At 37.9% G+C, this 21,271-nt stretch overlaps 1 protein-coding gene across 1 annotated transcript; it reads left to right on the forward strand.

Annotated features, from left to right (window-relative positions):
- Window positions 1-702: 702 nt before the first annotated feature.
- On the forward strand, window positions 703-16,743 carry VGLL3 (vestigial like family member 3; the record flags this gene model as incomplete). Its single annotated transcript, XM_081326492.1, has 4 exons — window positions 703-840; window positions 4,462-4,708; window positions 8,419-8,922; window positions 16,700-16,743. 4 exons carry the CDS (start codon window positions 703-705, stop codon window positions 16,741-16,743), a joined length of 933 nt encoding a protein of 310 aa, XP_081182618.1.
- Between the last annotated feature and the right edge of the window lie 4,528 nt (window positions 16,744-21,271).

Raw genomic sequence — 21,271 nt, forward strand, 5'->3', positions numbered from 1 at the left:
ATAATAATAATAATAATAATGCAAAATTAAATTAGAGGCTGATGCATATTCCACGATGAATTTCCAACTGCCAAATAACCGATAGCAAAAGAAAAAGAAAAAAAAATAATAATAATCAAAAATTTGTATTATTTCCACATTCTTCCTTGGGCGCAGTTGCTATTCTCCGCTTTCCCAAAGCGAAAACCGTACAACAGCAACACCCCCAATCTAACTCAGCGGACTGACACCGCGCGCACTGTCAAACCTGCATTAAAGGGAGGAGGCCGGCAGTTTCTTTTTGTGTGTGTGTGTGTGTGTGTGTGAGAATCCACTTTCAGTCTCGATGCAAACTTTGCTCCAATCCGAAGAGGGCAAGGCGGAGTTTCCTAAGTTGGGACGCGCTGCCTGGTGCTCTGGCAACTGGTCGAGCGTGGGGGCTCCGTATTGCGTATATGATAATCAGGGCGGCAGAGGCGTATTGCGCTTCTCTGCCTCCCCGCGGACACGAAGCCTTCTTATGCGCCCGCCGCCGCCGCCGCCGCCGCCGCCGCCTCCTCAGAACTTCTTATATAAGTGTTAAAGCGGCCGCCTGCTCAAGATGAACGCCTCTTGGCTTCGCAGTCCCATCAAAGCACCGTTGTCAAGATCACTTGGAAAAAGGTAGCTGTGACCGGAGCGTAGAACTGCCGGGACCAACAACAGCAGATCCTGCTGGTTATCATGAGTTGCTCGGATGTGGTGAGGCATCAGGCGCAGGCGACGTGTCACCCATCCCAGGTGAAAGTGCCCGCAGCGTCCGCCGGGTGTTCCACGAGTCCTTGTCCGTTCTCCAGCCCAGCGCTCACGCCGAGCCAACAGGTGAGAGACTCTTTTAACAAGTCAACGGGGAAAGCTGTCGTTCTCATAGTGGGCGGAGAAAGCAGAAATGGGAATAAGGGACTCTGCTAGTCCCATTTTTGGAAGAGGTGGGATGGAGGAACCCAGGAGTGAGAGAAATTTTTTTTTTTGATGAAGTGTCTGTTCAAAAAGGAGCGCTGGATGTTTATCTCTAGAAGGGGCTGGAGGGTCTCTGTAGTTGAACCAATGCTGTGTATCACTTAGGAGCTTGACTACCGGTATTAGCTCATTAGGTGAACCTACCTGGTTGAACAAATGGCTGGTTGGTCTGTTCTGAGACCTGTCTTCAGCCATACACCGCATACACAAATATTTTTCTGTCATTCTTTAATCTAGGAGTAATACTCATCTCTTCAACATGCAGACTACAAATAATAGTCATCTGAATCCAGTCAGAGGCAGTGCTTTACTCAGTCACTTGCTCACAGTTGTATTCATGAACACATGCTTTGGCTTACTACCAATACCTTATGCGTAGCCCTACAAACCTTAGTCTGACTATGATCCAAAATGATCCTATATGGTGAATGGCAGTTTATATTTGCCACCATATGAGTATTTGGGAAGGCTCTGAGCAGTATGGGTGGCTTCAAGCCACCGTCATTTGATGAAGGGCATGCTTGAACAAGGAGCCCTGGAACTTCCTTGTCTGGAGGGGCCTACGTGATTTTGATAGCTAGATGGCTGAAAGTGAAGAGGAATGGCTATCAGATGAGCAGTCTTAGCAAGTAAACTGTATGAGGGCTGCCTGGGTGGCAGGAGAGAAGGTGCTGCCACTTCCGTAGCACAAAAGTACTGGTGGTGCTTCATACTTAGTTATTTCCCACCAGACAACATGGAGGTGTCAGTATCAGAGGATTGTGGGAGATACAGCCAGCTTGTTCTTTTTCCTTCTTTTTTACCAATTCTGTGCTCAAGGCTAGCGGGTTTCTTCTCTTCTTGGAATGTGAAAAACTTTGTGAGGACAATAGTGAGAGCCACTGTATCCCTTTTCTGAGTCACCTGAGATCTGTTCAAAGTTCTGCTATTGACGTAGAAGTAGTAAGGTCAGCCTGCTTGCATAAATTGTTAAAAAGAAGGGATGTTGGGGTTGTGAATTCATGATTTCACCATTAATTCTGAATAAAAGTTGGAGCTAGTCCTTAAGGAAAGCTGCTTTTCTGCATTTTATGCCCAGAAACAAGTAAATTCATATGGTCTTTTACTTATGAGTACAAGTATTTAGAATACATGAGAATTTTCTTTTAGAAGGAAACACACCTTTGTCTTGTCTAACTTAAAAGTAGGTTCCATGAAAACCTTTGAGGTTTGTTATAGTGAAAATTTGATCATGATGATGATTGTAGATCCTAAGGCATAGTAAGTCAATCCTTAAATGGAAAGCCCAATCAGTTTTGATTTTTAGTCTTTTAGATATGTCAACAAAAATGCAGTGTCCAATAATTCCAAAGAGAAAGTTGGTCTGTTACAGCAAACACTTTAAAAACTATAGGACATATTACTGTAAACTGTATCATGTTGGTCTACAATCCTTGCATAAGATTATTTGATTAACTGAGTTGCAATGCATGGAAATATAGAGTCTTGGTAAATTAATATATTTCTGCTAAAAGTGCCAGAAGTCTATGTTGCTTATATTGTTTCCACTGCTTGCTTGTTTTTAATTAAGTCTGTTATTCTTGAGATGAGTATTATGTCAGTTCCAAACAAAATTAAGAATTATATGAATCAAATGTCTGCATATATATTTACCATGGCAGCAGTTTCAGCAGATGTGCTTATTAAATACAATTTCATTCATTTCTTTGCTAAATGTGTGCAGAATGATCTGCCAAAATTTAATAAATGATAGAAAGCAGCACTTTGTTATATGTTTGATCACAGTATGGATTTTAAAGAATAATGAAAAAAATTACATACAAAATTTTATTTTTGAAATTCAGTTTTTATCCCTTGACTTAAGAATCTTTTATAGCAAAATAAATTGGGACATTCTTATCAGGATGACAGCACTTTTAGACTATGCTGTGCGTGGGTGAAGTGGGACTAATATTGACTTGGCCCCAATATAGTCATCTGAGAATTCATTCTTTTTTTTGGGTTTTTACTGCATTCCATGAGGTTTTATCATTATTATGCACACACACACACACAAATGTTTTCTCCATACATGGGAAGTAACCCTTAATACCATCTTGGTTGGAATTCACAAATATGGTCTAAACTCCAATGATTTCTGTTTTGTTTTTAATTTCTACTACTGTAAGAGCAGTTTTATCAAAGCCGGGCTAATTATTTCAAGCCCACCATGCAGTATATTAGTGTCAGAACAGTATACATTTGGAGCTTTCCCTTTCAGTTGAATTGTAACTGATTTTTAGATGTAGGTTTTCAAGTTTATTTAGAATAGAATAGAATAGAATAGAATAGAATAGAATAGAATAGAATAGAATAGAATAGAATAGAATAGAATAGAATAATAACTTTATTGTCACTTTGAATGTACACTAATCGGCATACATTAAAATGAAGTTTCATTGCGTTCAGCTCTCAAAGGGTCATTCAGCTATCAAGTAATATTTATTGATTTATCATTTAAAATTTTATGACATTAATATCTACTTTGGGCAAACTGGTATGTCAAGAAGCAGATGTTTTTCATATCTAGAAATTAAACTGATTTGCAACATTATAATTTATTCTATTTAAAATTTACTTTTTATAATAGAATATTAGGGTATCATATCATAATAGGTGAAGGGTTTTTTTGTTAAAAATTAGGGAAAAGTTTGAAAATAGTTGTCTTAAATTGGGCTGTTTTTTCTAGTATAATTGTCCGGTGTTTTAGAAAATAATTAAGACTTACTTCCAAGAAATTAAGCACATGATTGACATTATAATTCATCTGTTTTCTATATTATTATTTATTCAGTTTAAATCTGCACAAAAATACCACAAAGAATTTGCTTTTGCCAAATAAGAAACATCTTAAAGCTGAATAACACTGAAATAATAAATTGCTGGCATTCTTCTCTATATAGTTGTTTTCAGAGAATGAGGTGGCTGGATGGAGTCACTGAAGCAGTAGGCGTGAGCTTAAATGGACCCCAGAAGATGGTAGAGGACAGGAAGGCCGGGATGAATGTTGTCCATGGGGTCTCAATGGGTCGGACACAACTTGGCAGCTAACAACAAAAAAATTGTTTTATTTGTTTTTTCCCCCCTATCACAAGCAAATAACCAGATGGGAAACATAAAGGGGGTCCTAACAAGCCATGATAGTAGCTAATCAGCAAACTTCCTACTATGTAGAATGGGACACGAGTGCAGTTGCAACCAGTGCTTTTTTTGTAAAAGAAAAAGGTGCCGGAACTCATACGTCATACAACCCGCCTTGCCTACCCTACAAGGTTCCATCCAAAAAAGGTGCCGGAACTCCGTTCTGAGCGTTCTATGAGAAAAAAAAGCCCTGGTTGTAACAAATACATAATCTATATTCATTTTCATTTGGTAATGATCATTGACTTTTATGATATGTAATTATGTATTGTTCTGTTGTCTATCTTTTTTTTCTCTCCTTAGAATAAAATAGTTGTATACAGCAAGATGCAAGAAACTCTGGAAGTGACACTTTCTAATAAACAAGAGGAAGATGAGAAAGATCAGCCTGCTGAAATGGAATACCTTAATTCTCGCTGCGTCCTTTTCACTTACTTTCAGGGAGACATTGGCTCAGTGGTGGATGAACACTTCTCGAGAGCTTTAAACCAAGCTAACAACTTTAATTCAGAGGCTGTTCTTTCAAAAACCAAAACAGATTTATGGAGAGGTAAGTTTTAAAAGGAAAACTGCATTGCACATTGTTTTCTTCATAGATGTGTAAAAACACATATTGTGATTTCTTTCAGTCTACTATATTATCTTTATTTAAAGAACAAAAACAATACAGTGCTACACAAAACCATACCTTTATCTGCAACCAGCACAAAAGATATGCAACTAGAGAAATTGGGTTAGCTAGCAAAAATGTTGCTTTAGATGGATGGAATCGAAATATGTAAATATGTAAAAATGGTTGGGAATGTTTTATTTATTATTTTCTTTTAATATATTGATAAATAAAAAGTAAGAATAATTTAAAATTCAGAAGACAAAGGAAAGCAATAGAAATAGATATCACATACAGAAAAAATTATTTGCCCAATTTTAAACATATCTGTGTGATCATGTAGAATAACATTGGTCATTATATCAATTGAGTTTCAGTTAATAGATAAAATGAACAAGAATAGAATAGAATAGAATAGAATAGAATAGAATAGAATAGAATAGAATAGAATAGAATAGAATAGAATAGAATAGAATAGAATAGAATAGAATAGAATAGAATAGAATAATAACAGAGTTGGAAGGGACCTTGGAGGTCTTCTAGTCCAACCCCCTCCACTCAGGCAGGAAATCCTATACCATTTCAGACAAATGGTTGTCCAATCTCTTCTTAAAAACTTCCAGTGTTGGAGCATTCACTACTTCTGGAGGCAAGTTGTCCCACTGGTTAATTGTTCTAACTTTCTTCTTAGTTTTAGGTTGCTTCTCTCCTTGATTAGTTTCCATTGCTTCTTGTCCTGCCCTCAGGTGTTTTGGAGAATAGCTTGACTCCCTCTTCTTTGTGGTAACCTCTGAGATATTGGAACATTGCTATCATGTAACCCCTAGTCCTTCTTTTCATTAAACTAGACATATCCAATTCCAGCAATCATTCTTTATATGTTTTATCCTCCACTCCCCTAATCATCTTTGTTGCTCTTCTCTGCACTCTTTCTAGAGTCTCAATATTTTTTTTAAATTGTGGTGACCAAAACTGGATGCAGTATTCCAAGTGTGGCCTTACCAAGGCATTATAAAATGGTATTAACACATCATGTGATCTTGTTTCTATCCTTCTGTTAATGCAGCCTAGAACTATGTTGGCTTTTTTGGCAGCTGCAGCACACTGCTGGCTGATATTTAAGTGACTGTCCACTAGAACTCCAAGATCCCTCTCACAGTTAATACTATTGAGCGAGGTACCACGTATACCAATGATGGTGAACCTTTTAGAGACCGAGTGCCAAACTGCAACCCAAAATCCACTTATTTATCACAAAGTGACAACACGGCGATTCGATCTGAATACTGAGGTTTTAGTTTAGAAAAAAACAACTCATACATTAACATCTTTTGTCTTAAAAGAAAAGCACAATAACAAAACTTTCAATGATACAAACAACTTTTTATTGAAAGGTAAAAGTTTGCATTTGGCATGCTTTTGAACAATTAATTGCTGTTGTATGCATGCTGATAATTTGTCTAACCTTGGCTCATACTTTGTAAGTTTGAGAGCAACACATGCCACACTCATGTCATCTGTTTCTGGTGTCAAATTTGATATAATTCAAAGCTGAAAACAGCTGCTCATAAGTATAATATGATCCAAACTAACTAAGGAAAGCAATCCCAAGTGCTTTCATTGACTTAAAATTATTTGGCAGACATTTCCACATTTTAAGGATTTCATTTTCAGAACTAACTGTGCTGTCCTTTGTCATCCTTGTTTCCGCATCCTTGTGCTCTGGTGGGGCTATTCAAAACGCAGGAATTTCCTGCATTTTGAAGCACCCTGTGTGACTGCAAAGAAAGGAGTACTCTATTTCTCAAGCACCCCATTCCAGGCATACGGAACTTGCAGTCTCTGCCAGTTCTCTGCCAGATATGGCAGAGACTGCAAGCTCCGTATGCCTGGAATGGGGGGGTGGTGGCTTGAGAAACAGAGCCTTCTGCCAGATCTCTGTTGGGATAAAAATGTTTTGGCACCTATGGAGTGCTTCCAAACGCAGGGACTGGCTACATTTGGAAGCACTCTAAAGGAGCTAAAAGACTTTATCCCTGTTGTGACTCAGGGCCAGCCGGTGGGCCCGGCAGCCGGCTCAGATGTATCGGATGACTCAGATGAGGGGGAGGAGGAGGGTGTGGAAGACGAACCGGCTGATGATGGCTTGCAGGCTTGGCAGAGCCCTCAGCCGGGGCCCTCTTCTCAGCTGCGTGAGCCCGATAGTGCGGAGGATGATGACCCACAGCTGGCCCTGTTCAAGGACGCCCGACGCAGGAGGCAGTCGAGCAGGACTAAGCAGAAAAAGGCTGCGGGTCTCCTCGGGAGGAGGCACAGGGAGACCACGCCCTGAACTCTAAATAAAAGGAGTGTTTGGGGAGGGGCTGGTTGTTGAAAGCAACCCTTCCGCTTGAGGATTCAAGTTCCTGTGCTTTTGGTTTCTTGTTCTGTTGTTTTGCTTGTGAATTAAACTTGGCAGACGCTTTGCAGCCTCAGACGCTCTCCAGTCTCTACTGCTTGAACAGGGGTTTGCCTTATTACAAGGCCGGTAGTTGGCTGGTTCAGAACAATCCCAACAGAGATCTTGGAGAGACTGCAAGCTCTTTGGCTAAGTTTTCACAGGAAAAAGCCATTTCTCAATCCCCTTCCTAGCAAAGCAAGCTTCCTGAGTGAGTGTGCCTTACACTTTGGCTATGTTCTTGCAGGCCCCTTCCTAGCCAAAACAAGCCTCCGGAGCAAGTGTGCTTGCTCCAGAGGCTTGTTTTGGCTAGGAAGGGGCTTAAGAAATGACTTTTTCCTGAAAAAACTTAGCCGAAGAGCAAGTCGCGCATGTCCACAGAGAGGGCTCTGAGTGTCCCCTCTGGCACACGTGCCATAGGTTCGCCACCACTGTCCTAGACTTATTGCTGGGATGGATGTTCAACATACTCCATGATTTGCACTCCAAGGGTGTTTTCTGGTGTGATTCAAGCTGTTTCTCTCCTCTAAGGTCATAGTTGGCATAGGGCAACCTTTCTTAACCCCAGCAGTTTTAAGATGTATGGACTTCTATGCTAGCTGGAGAATTCTGGTAGTTGAAGTCCATACATCTTAAAGTTGCTGTGGTTAAGAAACACTGTTATAGACTAAGGATACCTGTAGGAGCATCTGTCTGTGATCAGTTCTGATCAGTTCTGATGAGTATTGGCAGAGCTGGCATGCCGCAGGTCCTTTCTGTTAGGAATTGTGACTTCTCTTTGTGGCACCAAACTTATGAACAGCATCCCTCTAGAGATCTTTTATAAGGCAGTTTGAGACATCCCATTCTTATAAGAAAGATGGGATAAAATATTTGTCTCCATAATTTTATGTATTGCTTTAATGGTGTTATGCAGCTTTTAAAAACTACCTCCTTGATTAAAAAATCATTACTTCATCAGATTTTCAATTATTTTGCATTATGTTTTAATAATATGAATTTAATCTCAGGTTTAATTTAAAAGGTATAGTAGATATAAAGCACCAATCACTTTTCTATAGATCACAAAATGCGCTGTGATTATTATATTTCTTGATGTAGTTTCACAGGCATTTAAAAACAGCTACGAGCATCCTTAGTTTTTTTTACATAGCAGTTGTGTTTCTAAATTCATTTTAAGGGTTTATATCCTTTTTTGCTTTTCTCTTAAAAGATAACCCAACAATTGCAAGCCAAAGGAGGAGCTTCCCAGCTTCATTTTGGACCAGTTCTTATCAAGCTCCACCTCCACCATCTTTAAGTGGAATTCATCATGATTTCCCCATTACTATACCAAGCACCTTTTCAGTAGCAGATTCTAACAGCTGGCCAGGACATACCTTGCATCAGACTGCTCTACCTGCTCCATCTAACATGCCAGAGTCTTGGCATTATCCTTTAGCATCTCAGATGAGCTCTTCATATGGACATATGCATGATGTGTATATGCATCACCGTCATCCCCATGTACACATGCATCATCACCATCATCCGACTTCACATCTCGACCCACGGTACAAACCTTTGCCAATGCCTTCAGTTTGTGCAGGCAAGATTCCTCCACCACAGTGTAATGCAACAAAGCCAGATCCTACTACTGTCAGCTGTGCTACCTCAGCTTGGGCAGGAGCCTTTCACGGGACAGTTGATATTGTGCCAACATTTGGATTTGAAACAGGTAAGCTGGAATTAGCTTATGGGTATTGACATTCTTCCTTATTTTACAGAGTTCAAGACAGTATACTTGGTTTTTCCTATTTTATCTTCATAAAACTCTAAGACAGGTTAGAAATATTAATTGGCTCACCATGAGCCTTTGTGATTGAAAATTTGATTTTCATAGTCCAAATTTAACATTTTTGTTTATTAGTATAAGCAGTTGTAATATATTTTATTCCTTAATCTTGTTCAAGAATAGGATGTTCTAAATTCACATACTATAGACACGAAGGATGTTTTTTAAAATTCAATGGTGCATCAGTCTTTTTCCAAACAAATCAACATACACTATAAATTTTATTCAGATAATTATTAATATAATTATGTATTTAGACTTGTAAGTAGGTTTTCTTTTGCCAAAACTAATTTTTTTTCTGACTTTTAGCTTTGAGTTTAGAAACTTCATAATCTTCAATCATTAGTGCAGTTGGGATCTGTTTCAGACTTGACATTGCCACAATTCTCCAAAATGTTGTTACCATTCTGCCTTATAATTATACAGACCAAATTCCATTGTGATAACTCAGTATTTGGAGTACATATTACAATGTCAAATTGTTACATTAAACCAAAAGCTTAGTTGTTTCAATCTAAATAGATAAAATTATTGTTAGGCCTATTTTGAATCAGTCACTTAAAGCAACTTCTTAGATTTACAACTTCAGCAGATTTGATTGCATTATTACTGTTGAAATTTTAAATTTGATGCAAACTACTGTTTGAAGTGTTGATATGCAAACTCATTCAAAGCTTTTCTAAATCCACTTATACATTAATCCTGCAAACATTTTTTCAACTGATTTTAACATGTTTGTTAAACCAGTCATTTGTAAACTATTGTTTATGCTTTGTGTTATGAACAAATAAGTAATTATCACTTGTTTGACAAGCCATAAATTAAAACATGCATGGCTTTATGTGATCTATACACCAAGCGTGTGTTGCTAGAAAGATCTAAGATGCACAAGTGTTTGCTAGAGTTATCAAAACATTAAAGTGTCATACTTGTGATAAGAAAAGATAACCCCAATCAGATGGATCATCTAGTTATCTGGTTCAAAATAGTAAAGCGTAATTTTGTTACACAGAAACCGAAATTTTCACAACTCCACTGCATTTTACCGGTCTACTATAGAGAGCGTCCTCTCGTATGGTATTGTGGTTTGGTATGCTGGTCTGATAGCCGTGGACAGGAAAGTATTACAGAGGGTAGTGAGCATAGCACAAGACATTGTGGGCTGTTCCCTGACACCACTGATGACATCGCCAGGGCTTGTTGCCTTGGAAGAGTGAGGAAGATTCTCAGGGATGACTCACACCCTGGACGGTATCTCTTTACTCTCCTACCATCCGGTAGGAGATATAGGAATATAGCCAGCCGTACCAACAGGCTGAAAAATAGCTTTTATCCGTGGGCTGTTAGGCTTTTAAATGGGACATAATCTTATCCAGAATTGACTTGGGAGGCCAGTGTGTGGTGTAGTTGGTTCACATGGTGTGGTAGGATGGAGGGTTTGTTGTCACTGTGTGTTGGGGGGAGAGAGCACGGGGGGAGGCTCAGGTAATCTCAATGTACACATGTTGTACTTTGATAATAAAGGTTTATTTATTATTTATTTATTTATTTGAATCTGGATATTCAATTTGTATGCTTGAACTACTCCTGTGCTATACCATCTGGCAGATGACATAGGATATTTCATTGCCATTGCTGATAAAAAGCACTGCCTAAGAGATGAAGCTAGTTTTATCTTGATAAATCTTTCGAAGTGTTGTGGAATTTGTACCTTCTGCTTGTGAATGGCATAACTCATCTCTGACAAAATATTTTCCTTAAATTGTGAAAACTGTGAAGCTCACTAAATTAAAATTTTAAAACCTAGTATTTGCTGGCTATCAACTTTGCGTAGGCCAGGGGTAGGCAACCTTGGCTCTTTTATGACTTGTGGACTTCAACTCCCAGAATTCCTGAGTCAGCATGGCTGGCTCAGGAATTCTGGGTATTGAAGTTCACAAGTCATAAAAGAGCCAACGTTGCCTACCCCTGGAGTAGGCCATGTATTTCCCTTCTCATCCCTCCTCATTCTTCCCCTCCCCTCTCTTCCCCTCCCCTCCCCTCCTGTCTTGTCCCCTAGCTTTTAATGGACAGTAGATTACAAAGTTTCAATCAATAGAAACTAGGTCACATTTAAAGAAAGTAATGTATTGTTGGTCTCGTGCTCAAATAAAACTGCCATCTTCATTTTGAAATGACTCCATTAAAAAAAATGAGAGAAAACATGTATTTTCAATACAGGCTTGTCAAATCCTTTACCAATTAGCAGTTTTTAGGGAAAACACAATGATGACCGTTTTTGCTGAGTATGTATCATTTTATGTATCATTGTATAAATCAATAGGTTCATTTGACACTATTGTAAGCAAATCTTTTTATCCATTAAAAAGCATTGGACACAGGCTCATTTACTTCAACATTTCTATGTATTGTCTCAGGAAGATGTGTTAGATACATTTTATTACTTTAAATTATTTTTCCTTTTTTAAAACGTTTGAAATAGAACATAGGATTGGGCAAAATAATTATTTGAGGGAAGGGCGAAGAGAAGTAAAAAGAATGATGAAAATAAATACCAGTATAAAACATGTCAAAATGTGAACAATTTGGATTTATTTTAACTGCATCTGACTTTTTCTTTCTTGTTTTCTGTACTAATGGCTGCAAACCAGCTGGTTTTATTTTTACATTTGCATTTAGGTAATGGTAAAGTCAGTTGCTTGATACTTGCAGCCGAAAAAATATCACAACTAGATCTTTAAAAAGCCTGGATAATTTTATGACCATTAATAATGTTTGTAGCTGCAGTGATGAGACAATAATAATTACATTTCATATTTTGAGCTTAATGCCATTATCTGCTAAGATGTCATCATCTGCTAAAACAAGCAGTTTATTCTTTATGGAACCTACTTTTTGCAGGGTATAGAATATTTTAGTAGATATGAGTTTTCAATAAAATTTATATATATATATATATATATATATATATATATATATATATATATATATATATATATATATATATATATGTATGTATGTATGTATGTATGTATGTATGCATGCATGTATATATGTATATGTATATGTATATGTATATGTATATGTATATGTATGTATATATATTTGTCCAGACTATCACTCAGCGCACAAAAATAAAAAAGTTTCTGGTTTTTTTTAAAAAAACACATTAATTTTAAAGGAAAGGTTAAAAACAAAAACAAAATGAAGGACTATTATTTCATGGAGAAAAGAAAATTGGAAGGGCAGAAGGTCATCTAATTAGTTATGTGTACCCTCACATTTGATAACTTTAATATAGCCATAATGTATAATTTAAAAATGAAGCACTAATACTCCAGTATAGCAAGTTATGGCTTTGTGTGTTCCTTTACCTGTCAAGGTGGTTAAAGAACCAATTCAATAGAAAGAATAGGCTTTCTTCTCTTTCTTCCATTCCAAGAGAGAAGCATTATTGAAATTGATAATGTCAAGTTCATGAGTCAGATCTACACTTGTGATTTCTTAGAACGGAATTGATTAAAATGGTGTTAGAGCTAATGCCAGTTTCTTAGCATGCACATATATTATTTTACATGGTGTGCCAAATCTTGTTTTAGATTTGATCCTAGGTTATGATAACTTTGTTATGGCAGTGGAACTTGGATTGTGGCACATAAAAGCTAAATATGCATGACAAAGTATATGATAAATAGGAGGTTTTTTTTAAAAAAAATGGATAACTGGAGACTCTTATAGGACAATTAAGACATTCTAAATGGAAAAGGAAAGATGATATGAAGCTTAAGTAGGCAAATAGAGAGAGGGAGAAGAGAACGGATGCTTGGGTTAGAAAATTACCTGGAGGGATTAGAATTACCTGGGTTTGAGTGTATAGTTTCTCAGAACGGATCTTGCCTAAGGTTCCTTAATTCCTGTGCTGCTTTACATTCCTACCATTAACCTGGTATTTAATAGATTTGCTTCTCACATGTATATAACATTAATGGTGTGCCTTCTTCTTCTTTTTTTGACAGAGAGGGGTGAAATATAAATTTGCTTATATCCAGCAGTGTATAGTGATTTAGCCTTAAAAATGATGTTGCATAATGAAGAACAGTTTCCGTGACAGATTTGGCATTCAAATGATGTTAGGGTTGTCTGTTTTATTTTAGTCAATAATGGATATGTTTGACATGATGATAAAATCAATTTATGAATAAGCAGGAAAGAAGGTATACATGTTCTTTTCCCACCTTGTAGAATCTTTTCAAATGAGGGGCAGGCTTGCTGAGTTGTGAATCTATGGCAGTAGAAGGTGGGAATAAAAGTTTGTTCGTTTGTTACATTTATGCACTGTTTCTTCTTAAGGCATCATACATAGTTTTGTGTTCCATTTTTTATTGGTAAGAGTCCTGTGAGTAAGATCAGGTGGAGAAAATATAATTGGCTTAAGGTCACTCTGATGCTATTTACTTTTTGCACTTCTATGATTTATTGTTAAAAAGTCATCTCATCCATTGCTGTTTCTCTCCATTAATAAAATGACATAAGCTCTTTCTGCAAGGAGAATTCAGCAATCAATTCATCCAAACTATTGCTTGCATTATTATGCCATTGAATCAACCTCTCATCATTATCCCACTTTGCAGGCAATTTTTAAACATAAAAAGATAATAAATGAGATACCATTTCTTTTATGTTCATAACTGTATGTAGAATTTTTCTCTGGCTAAGGATTGGAGCTGAACAAAGAAGGGTGAAGTATGATAGAGTCTGGATATTAGAATAATTTGAAAGCACAATCACAATAGCTTCCATTATAGTTACAAAAGAATATATATTATTTACAAGTCACATCTGTATTTTAATTATGTGGCTTTTTTGTCAAAAACCATATTATGTTTTTTCACATCTTAACTTAATCTCCTGGGTGATATTTTTTAAAAAAGAAGACAAGATGAACCTGCTGGAAACACATTAGTTTCATAATTATTTCGTTACGTTAAAGAAAAATTTGAGGAGGCACATTTCACTGGTTATGGTATGTCCAGTAGCTTTATACGGAATTGAATGACGGTCAACCACCAAATGCTCTTTACACACCATGGAGATGCACATACTTCATTGATGATTAGTGTTTTTCTTCTGGACCATGTCAGCAATGACACAGTATGGCAGAAATAGGCATTGCGTTAATAGCTGAGAAAATGCAGGAGAAACGCCTACAGTGGTATGGCCATGTCCTTCAAGAAACAACCCACACCGTTGCCTGTATTGCCTTCCACTTTAACACAGATAGCAAGTGCCCACCTAGAAGGCTGAAGCAAAGATGGCAAGACGCAATAAATCTAGACATGAAAATTGCCCAGTTAGACTCGGATGCTGCATTTGATTGTGCAAGATGGTGTACCCTGCACCTGTAAGAATATGAAGTAGGAGGAGGAGGAGAAGCAGAAGCAGAAGCAGAAGCAGAAGCAGAAGAAGAAGAAGAAGAAGAAGAAGAAGAAGAAGAAGAAGAAGAAGAAGAAGAAGAAGAAGAAGAAGAAGAAGAAGAAGAAGAAATAATTTCACTAGTTACAATTAGTGTTCTCTACAGGAGCAGGGAGAGTTTAAAAATATCAAGTTGACTACAGTAAATCACTGCCCCTTTGCATGTGCATTATTTGGCTTCAATTACCATGTTTCTTTTTTTTTTTACACTTCCCCCCACATCCTCCCATTCAGATTCCCCTAATCACAAACCAGGGTATGTCATGAGGAAAGATACATCTCCATCTGTTCACCTCATACAGATTTAATAAATATAATTTTGCTGTTCTAGAAAGACGCTGTTTCATTTATTTCTCTTTCATGCCACTCAAATTAAAGTTTGTTCATGCTATTAAAATAATGCTTTTTATTACTGTCACTAAACTGATGTTAGTTATACTGCTTTCTTTGAGATTAAGCACAACATTTATGTGTGATTACTAGCATATATCATGTAGCACAAGATGTTTCTCTGACTGTAAAAACATAGTCCCACTCAAAAGTAGTCACACAATATTTACTCACACGTAGTTCCTTTGTATATAGACTTAGTGTTTCAGAGTTCATTCTCATTCTCATTGCTCTCATCCAAACTTTTCTTTGCTGGGGTGTATCACATATTTATGATAATTAGCATCTTCTAAAGAGTATTGTAAGTAATAGAGAAAATAGATGCAATGAAGTGATGTCACTGAAGTATTTGCAGATGAAATCATTTGGCTCTTGGGGTACCAGTTCTGGGAGACATTAAAAAAGTGCATAAGCTTTAACATGCATATTTCAATCCTTTTTTCTCACCCCACTCCCGAAAATAGGGCTAGGGTACTGGCCATTATTGATACTCTTGAAGATCTTTGGTTACAGAATTAGATATAAATATTGTATAAAATCTAGATGATGCATAGGATGCTTGGCAGCACAGAAGAGAACAGGAGAACAGAAATTTATGTACTACACTAAGATTGAGGGACTTATATTTTCCATCACCCTATATTCCACCTGGGTAATATCAGAAATGGATCTCTGGGCTGTTCCATTTTGCATCGTGGCACTGCAGCCGAGGGAAAATAGAGCTCTGCACCCCCATGGCTGATTTCACCCTGCCAGGGAGCCCTAAAGGGGTCCAAAGTCGCCCCAGAGAGGCAATGAAGAAGGAGGGGACTCTCACTGATCATGGAGAGACAGCGGTCAATCCATTTGATCTGAGGAAAGCTCTCCAAACTGGCAAGGGAAAGACTGGCTAAATTCCTGTGGCCAGTCCAAGCTACCGACAACCGAACAAAGAAAGCACTAATTAGCAGATCGTAAACAGTATGCTTGGAACTGGGTGAGAATATTGATCCTTTCTTTACTACTTTGCAACTGGATTTCCTGGAAAAGACAAAATCCCAAGAAGCAAAAAAAACAACCAACCAAATGTGAGAAGGAAGGGGATTGCAGCCCCATCCTTCCAGAGAAACAGAAGCAGCATTTTAATTCTTTACAGCGGACAGAAATACATAACATCAAACTGGAAGTAATACAAAGCTATAGCCTTGACATACTTGAAAACTGAGGAAACTGTTAAGATTTTCTCTTTAAAAGAATATTGGGGGGTTGGACTAGTTGACCTCCAAGGTCCCTTCCAACTATGATGATGATGATGATGATGATGATGATGATGATGATGATGATGATGATGATGATATTAACTTTTTGTTTTAAAAGTTGGAAAATGGATATTTTTGACATCTAGTGGTTAAATAGAGTATAGCACCACAGTTGGAGGGAATTTGGCAGAATGCCCAGACTTAGATAACTATTGAGCTTCTTTGATGTTTGGTGACTCTTAGTTCAACAGAGAGCAGCTGTTATTCTAAATAGGAAAGCAGAGAAAGCTGCCAATTCCTTTGCAAGCTTGCTAGGAATTGGGTGAAGGGGACCACAATTTAAGATTCACTGTTGCTTATTCCTATCATGCTGAATAATGGCTGTCTGAAAGAAAGCACCTGTTGAATTTTAATTTTAATCCAAAGGATTTTAATAACTATGCATTTTTTTTAAAAAAAACCCTAGGTTTTTAAACTTAGGTTCTACATATGTAAAATCATATCTATACAATATATTATGTTTTCCACTGATGCATCCTTTTCTTTTTCTTTTGAAACAGGTACCCAACATCAGGACAAAACTAAGGAGGCTTTATGGTTTTGAAATAAAAATGGAACTTGTAAAGAATCAGCATTAAGAGTTCCTATCCTCGAGAAAGGGAAATGGCACTCCTTTTCCATCTCTCTCTTCTTCTCTCTGCATCTTCACAGCACCACTAGATATTCTGCAAAGCAGATGCTGAGCCAACTTATCGTCAGACTGATCCTTTATACCCAGCTGCCTATTTGTCAGTCTCAGGATTGTTAAACAGAAATGAGATGAAAAGACAAGAGCTATTCATCATCCATCGTTTGTCACCTGAATCTGCAACAGCATTTCTGATATCCATCTTTTTAAGCATTTGATTTGGTTGTGTATTGGCATCTAATATTAATGCATAACCAGGATAGGACCTAGTTGAAACTAATTGTTAACTTTTGGGAATGCATTTTGGTAGCTATGTGTGAATCCCTTTTTTTGTAGAAATACAGAAAGTTTACGTAAATATTTACAGGCTATTTTAGAACAGATTGTGTGTGGTTTTTTTTTTAAAAAGTGAAAGAATTTTAAAGTTCTGTTTAAAGAACTTGCTTGCAGAGGTGCACTGTCAAATGTTTTAAATGCCTAGTTTTAATTGTTTATGCAATTTCATTGTTATTTGCTCAAATATCTTGTCACTGTTAACTATATAGGTTCATTCCTACATAGATAAAAAATTCTTGAATGTGTTTTACCTTCTCCTTAAACAATCACTCATATTTAAAATAATTTTCATAGCTGTAGCATTAAAAACATGAGTATAAGCTTTACTGCTTTTAATGACCACTTTGAGATATGGACAATTGGATTGATAATGAAATCGGATGCAGAGCTTTTGACTGAAAATCTAGCTGCAAAGGAAGCTTTAATCTTAAGTTTTCACTGACATTAATTTCATTCTTACTGTTGAGCACAAAATATCTAATGCTAGCCTAATTCCTTTCAGCTTCAATCTAAATGAAACCACTTTATATTGCACTTGTGTCTCTTTTTTCTTCTCACTGCAAACTATTGGAAGTTTCCTACTTATACCAGTCTTGAAATCCATGATTAGGAAGTACTTTAAGCAATCTATGTAGCATGTAGAGTAGACTGGAAAGTACAATATGATGCTGCAAAGAGATTTGGTACAAGTACAGTTATGTAAATTTAAGCAAAACTCCCTCTAGAGAAAGTCCAGCTTTGTTGTTGCTAATAGCTGACACTGAATTGATTAGACATATAGGTAATCCTCGAGTGACCAATGTAATAGAACCTGCCAATTACATTTGTAACCCGATGATTCATTAATTGGATCACGTTAAATGAACGTGCTTTCCCCGCTTTCCCCAATGCATTCGTTCATTGGATGTGCAGGACGTTAAGTGCACATGATGTATCTCATGGAGGGGAAGGCCATGGGGGGGGGGTACTGCTGGAACAAGCCACCTGCTTCTGACTACTCAAGGCCTCTCCTGACCCACTATCTCAGGGGTAGGCAACCTCAGCTCTTTTATGACTTATGGACTTCAACTGCTGACTCAGGAATTCTGGGAGTTTAAGTCCATGAGTCATAAAAGAGCTGAGGTTGCCTACCCCTGAATGTCCTTTTCTTTCTCCTAAGATAGTTGTTATTGATGAACTGCCAGAAATCCTGAGTCAGCTATGCTGACTCAGGAATTCTGGGAGTTTAAGTCCATGAGTCATAAAAGAGCCGAGGTTGCCTACCTCATGCTTCCCCCCCATCCTGCCCCTCTGGGTCTCCACAGGCACTGCGCCTGCTTAGCTAGCTTCCCAGATTCCAATTTCTCCTCCCCATCCTGTTTCTGATAGCTCACTTACCTTTCAAAGATCTCCAGTGTTCCAGAATAGGCTGACCCACCTGGCAGAAAAGTGGCCGTCTATTACTCAGATGCTGGTGAATGCGAGATCTAAGGAAAATAGCTTGGCCAGCCCTGCAAGCCCGATGAAACAAACAAGCTCCGGATTGATTGGCTGCCACTGCTGCCCAATCCCTGAAACTGTTCATTCAAACCAGCCACCCAAGCAGTAAGCAGAAGGCCCTTGCAGCACCGCCCAGGTTGGGACCAAATGAGGCTTGCAAGGATGCTGGCCTCAGGGCATAAAAGCGGTGGGGCAGGATGGGGGGATACAGGCAGGGGTACGTTGCAGCGTCTCTGCGGTCAGCCATAAGGTGGTCAGCCATAAGGTGCTGTGGTGCTGCAACATATGTAGCTTCAAGGCTGGGTTGTAAGGGGGGGAGGGTGTCGTAATTTTGAACTGTGAACTGCCATAACTCGAGGAATACCGGTATTTAATAACTCAATGCTTTTAAGTTTTATTCTCTGAACTGTTTTAGTTGAACATTGAAAAAAAGACATTCATCAACAATTTCAGCAAGGTCAGGGAGGATAACAAATATGATAATAAATATGATAAGTTTACCATCAAAATATTAAAGAAAAGGAATTTAATGAAATTTATTAAAATTGTGGTTTGATTTGTCCAAAACTATATTTTAACTAATTTGGGATATTTCTAATGGAAATCATAGAATGAGCTGTGTTTCAACAGGTAACCACAAGGGAAAATGGCTTTTATTATCAGTATTAGGTTTTTTGTTTGTGGAAACTTTATATATTTACAGAAAGTTCACTACTATTAAATACTGGAATAAAGCTGTTCTTTTTTCATAAGCATTTTTTTTTTCTTTTGCAGTCTATTGAGTATCTTTTCTACCTCTCTTCAGAACTCTTTTTTTTTAACCTGAACGTAATGTATTGATCTCTAGTTCATCCAAAGATTTCAAATGTTGTAAAATTACATGTTCTCTTACCTTCAGTGTAAAGCTTTCATCTACTGAGCTTGTTTAAAGTTTTCCATGCTCAGAGCCATATGTGGCTTTAAAAAAGAGGCAGGAAAAATGTCACTGCCTGGAAAGGCAAAGGTGGGAGAAAGAGCTGTGTAAGAGTAGAAAGAAGCAGAAAGCCAGGAAGAAATGAAGGTGTACAAACAGAGCCAGCCATCAAGTGGACGTGTGCAAGCGGAGGTGTAGAAACCTATAGTGCTGTGATGGCGAACCTATGGCACGTGTGCCACAGGTGGCACACAGAGCCCTCTCTGTGGGGATGTACACCGTCACCCCAGTCCTAGGCGTTCAGCTGGGTTTCATGAAACCTTTTCGCTTTAGGCCTTCGCTGCCATGTGCAAAAAAAATTAAAAAAATTCAATCAATTTCAACTTCTTGTGGGGAAAAAAAAGATCTCGCAGAGTTGGAATTGATTGATTGAACTTTTTAGTCCCACCCAGTCTGGCGTTATCACCATAGCCACACCCACCCAATGGGCCATGCCCACCCAATGGGCCATGCCCACCCGGCACCCGACGATACATAAGTGAGTTTTGGGTTGTAGTTTGGGCACTCAGCCTCTAAAAGGTTCGCATCGTTGCTATAGTGTCTTGTCTGTAAGACCCTGAATCAGAGCAGTATCATAACCATCAATTTATAATAAATAGAAATGGACACAATTATTTAGAAGTGATTTCTATTGCTTAATTCCAGACTCATTGGTCCAGGAACACTGATTCTATTAACTATTTAAAAAATTCTGGTAATGCAACTTTTTTTTGTGAAATCGCAGCTTCCCAACACCCGTGCTAGATTATTCAACTTAAAAAATGGAGCAAAGGTTCATAAAATATACTCTGTGCATAGGCTTCACTTTATTCTTTTGGGGGGCATTTTTTCAAATGAATTTCTCTTCATTGAAATAAGGATTTCAAATACTATAGGGCATTACCAATCATCTCCTCTTTCAGGCTGGTGAAGTCATGGTTCATTCACAATTCACCTTTGCCAGATAATCCAATGAAATTCTTGCATTTTATTCTGTAAGTTCAACAATTAACAAATAAAACGTGAGAGAGCATTTGCTGGGCTGCTATCTGTTCCTAACATAGTAGCTTGCAGTTCCAGTGTATGATAATGGCATGGGCCCGGATTATCTAAGGGAGCACCTGCTGCCAGCGTCAATTTCCCATCGTCCTGTGCGCTCCCACAGGGAGGGCCTCCTCAGGGTACCGCCGGTCAAGGATTGCCGATGAGCGATCCCCAGGGCGAGGGCATTCTTTGTGGGCGCGCCTGCCCTATGGAATCAACTGCCAATGGAACTCCGGACTGCCCCCGACCTTCGTTCATTTTGCCGGGACCTAAAAACCTGGCTCTTTGAGCTATCTGGTCTGGAGTGAGGGGTTTAATGTTTTTAAATTGTGATTTTAATTTTTTGCGGCTAGACTTAATTTAATTTTATATTGTATTGTTTTTAAATTTTGCCTTGTAAACTGCCCTGAGTCCTTTGGGAGTAGGGCGGTATATAAACCAAATTAATAATAATAATAATAATAATAATAATAATAATAATAATAATAATAATAATAATAATAATAAAGAGGTGTCCCTTTGTGCTTGCATGATCAATTAGCTTAGCATTCGTTCATAAACCTCAATGTTATTGCAACAAAATGTTAATTCTCACTAATAATGAATTTGGGTTAGTTTAATATTGCTTAAATG

Source organism: Vipera berus, assembly GCF_964194415.1.
Source record: "Vipera berus genome assembly, chromosome: 4".
Taxonomy (NCBI): Eukaryota; Metazoa; Chordata; class Lepidosauria; order Squamata; family Viperidae; genus Vipera; species Vipera berus.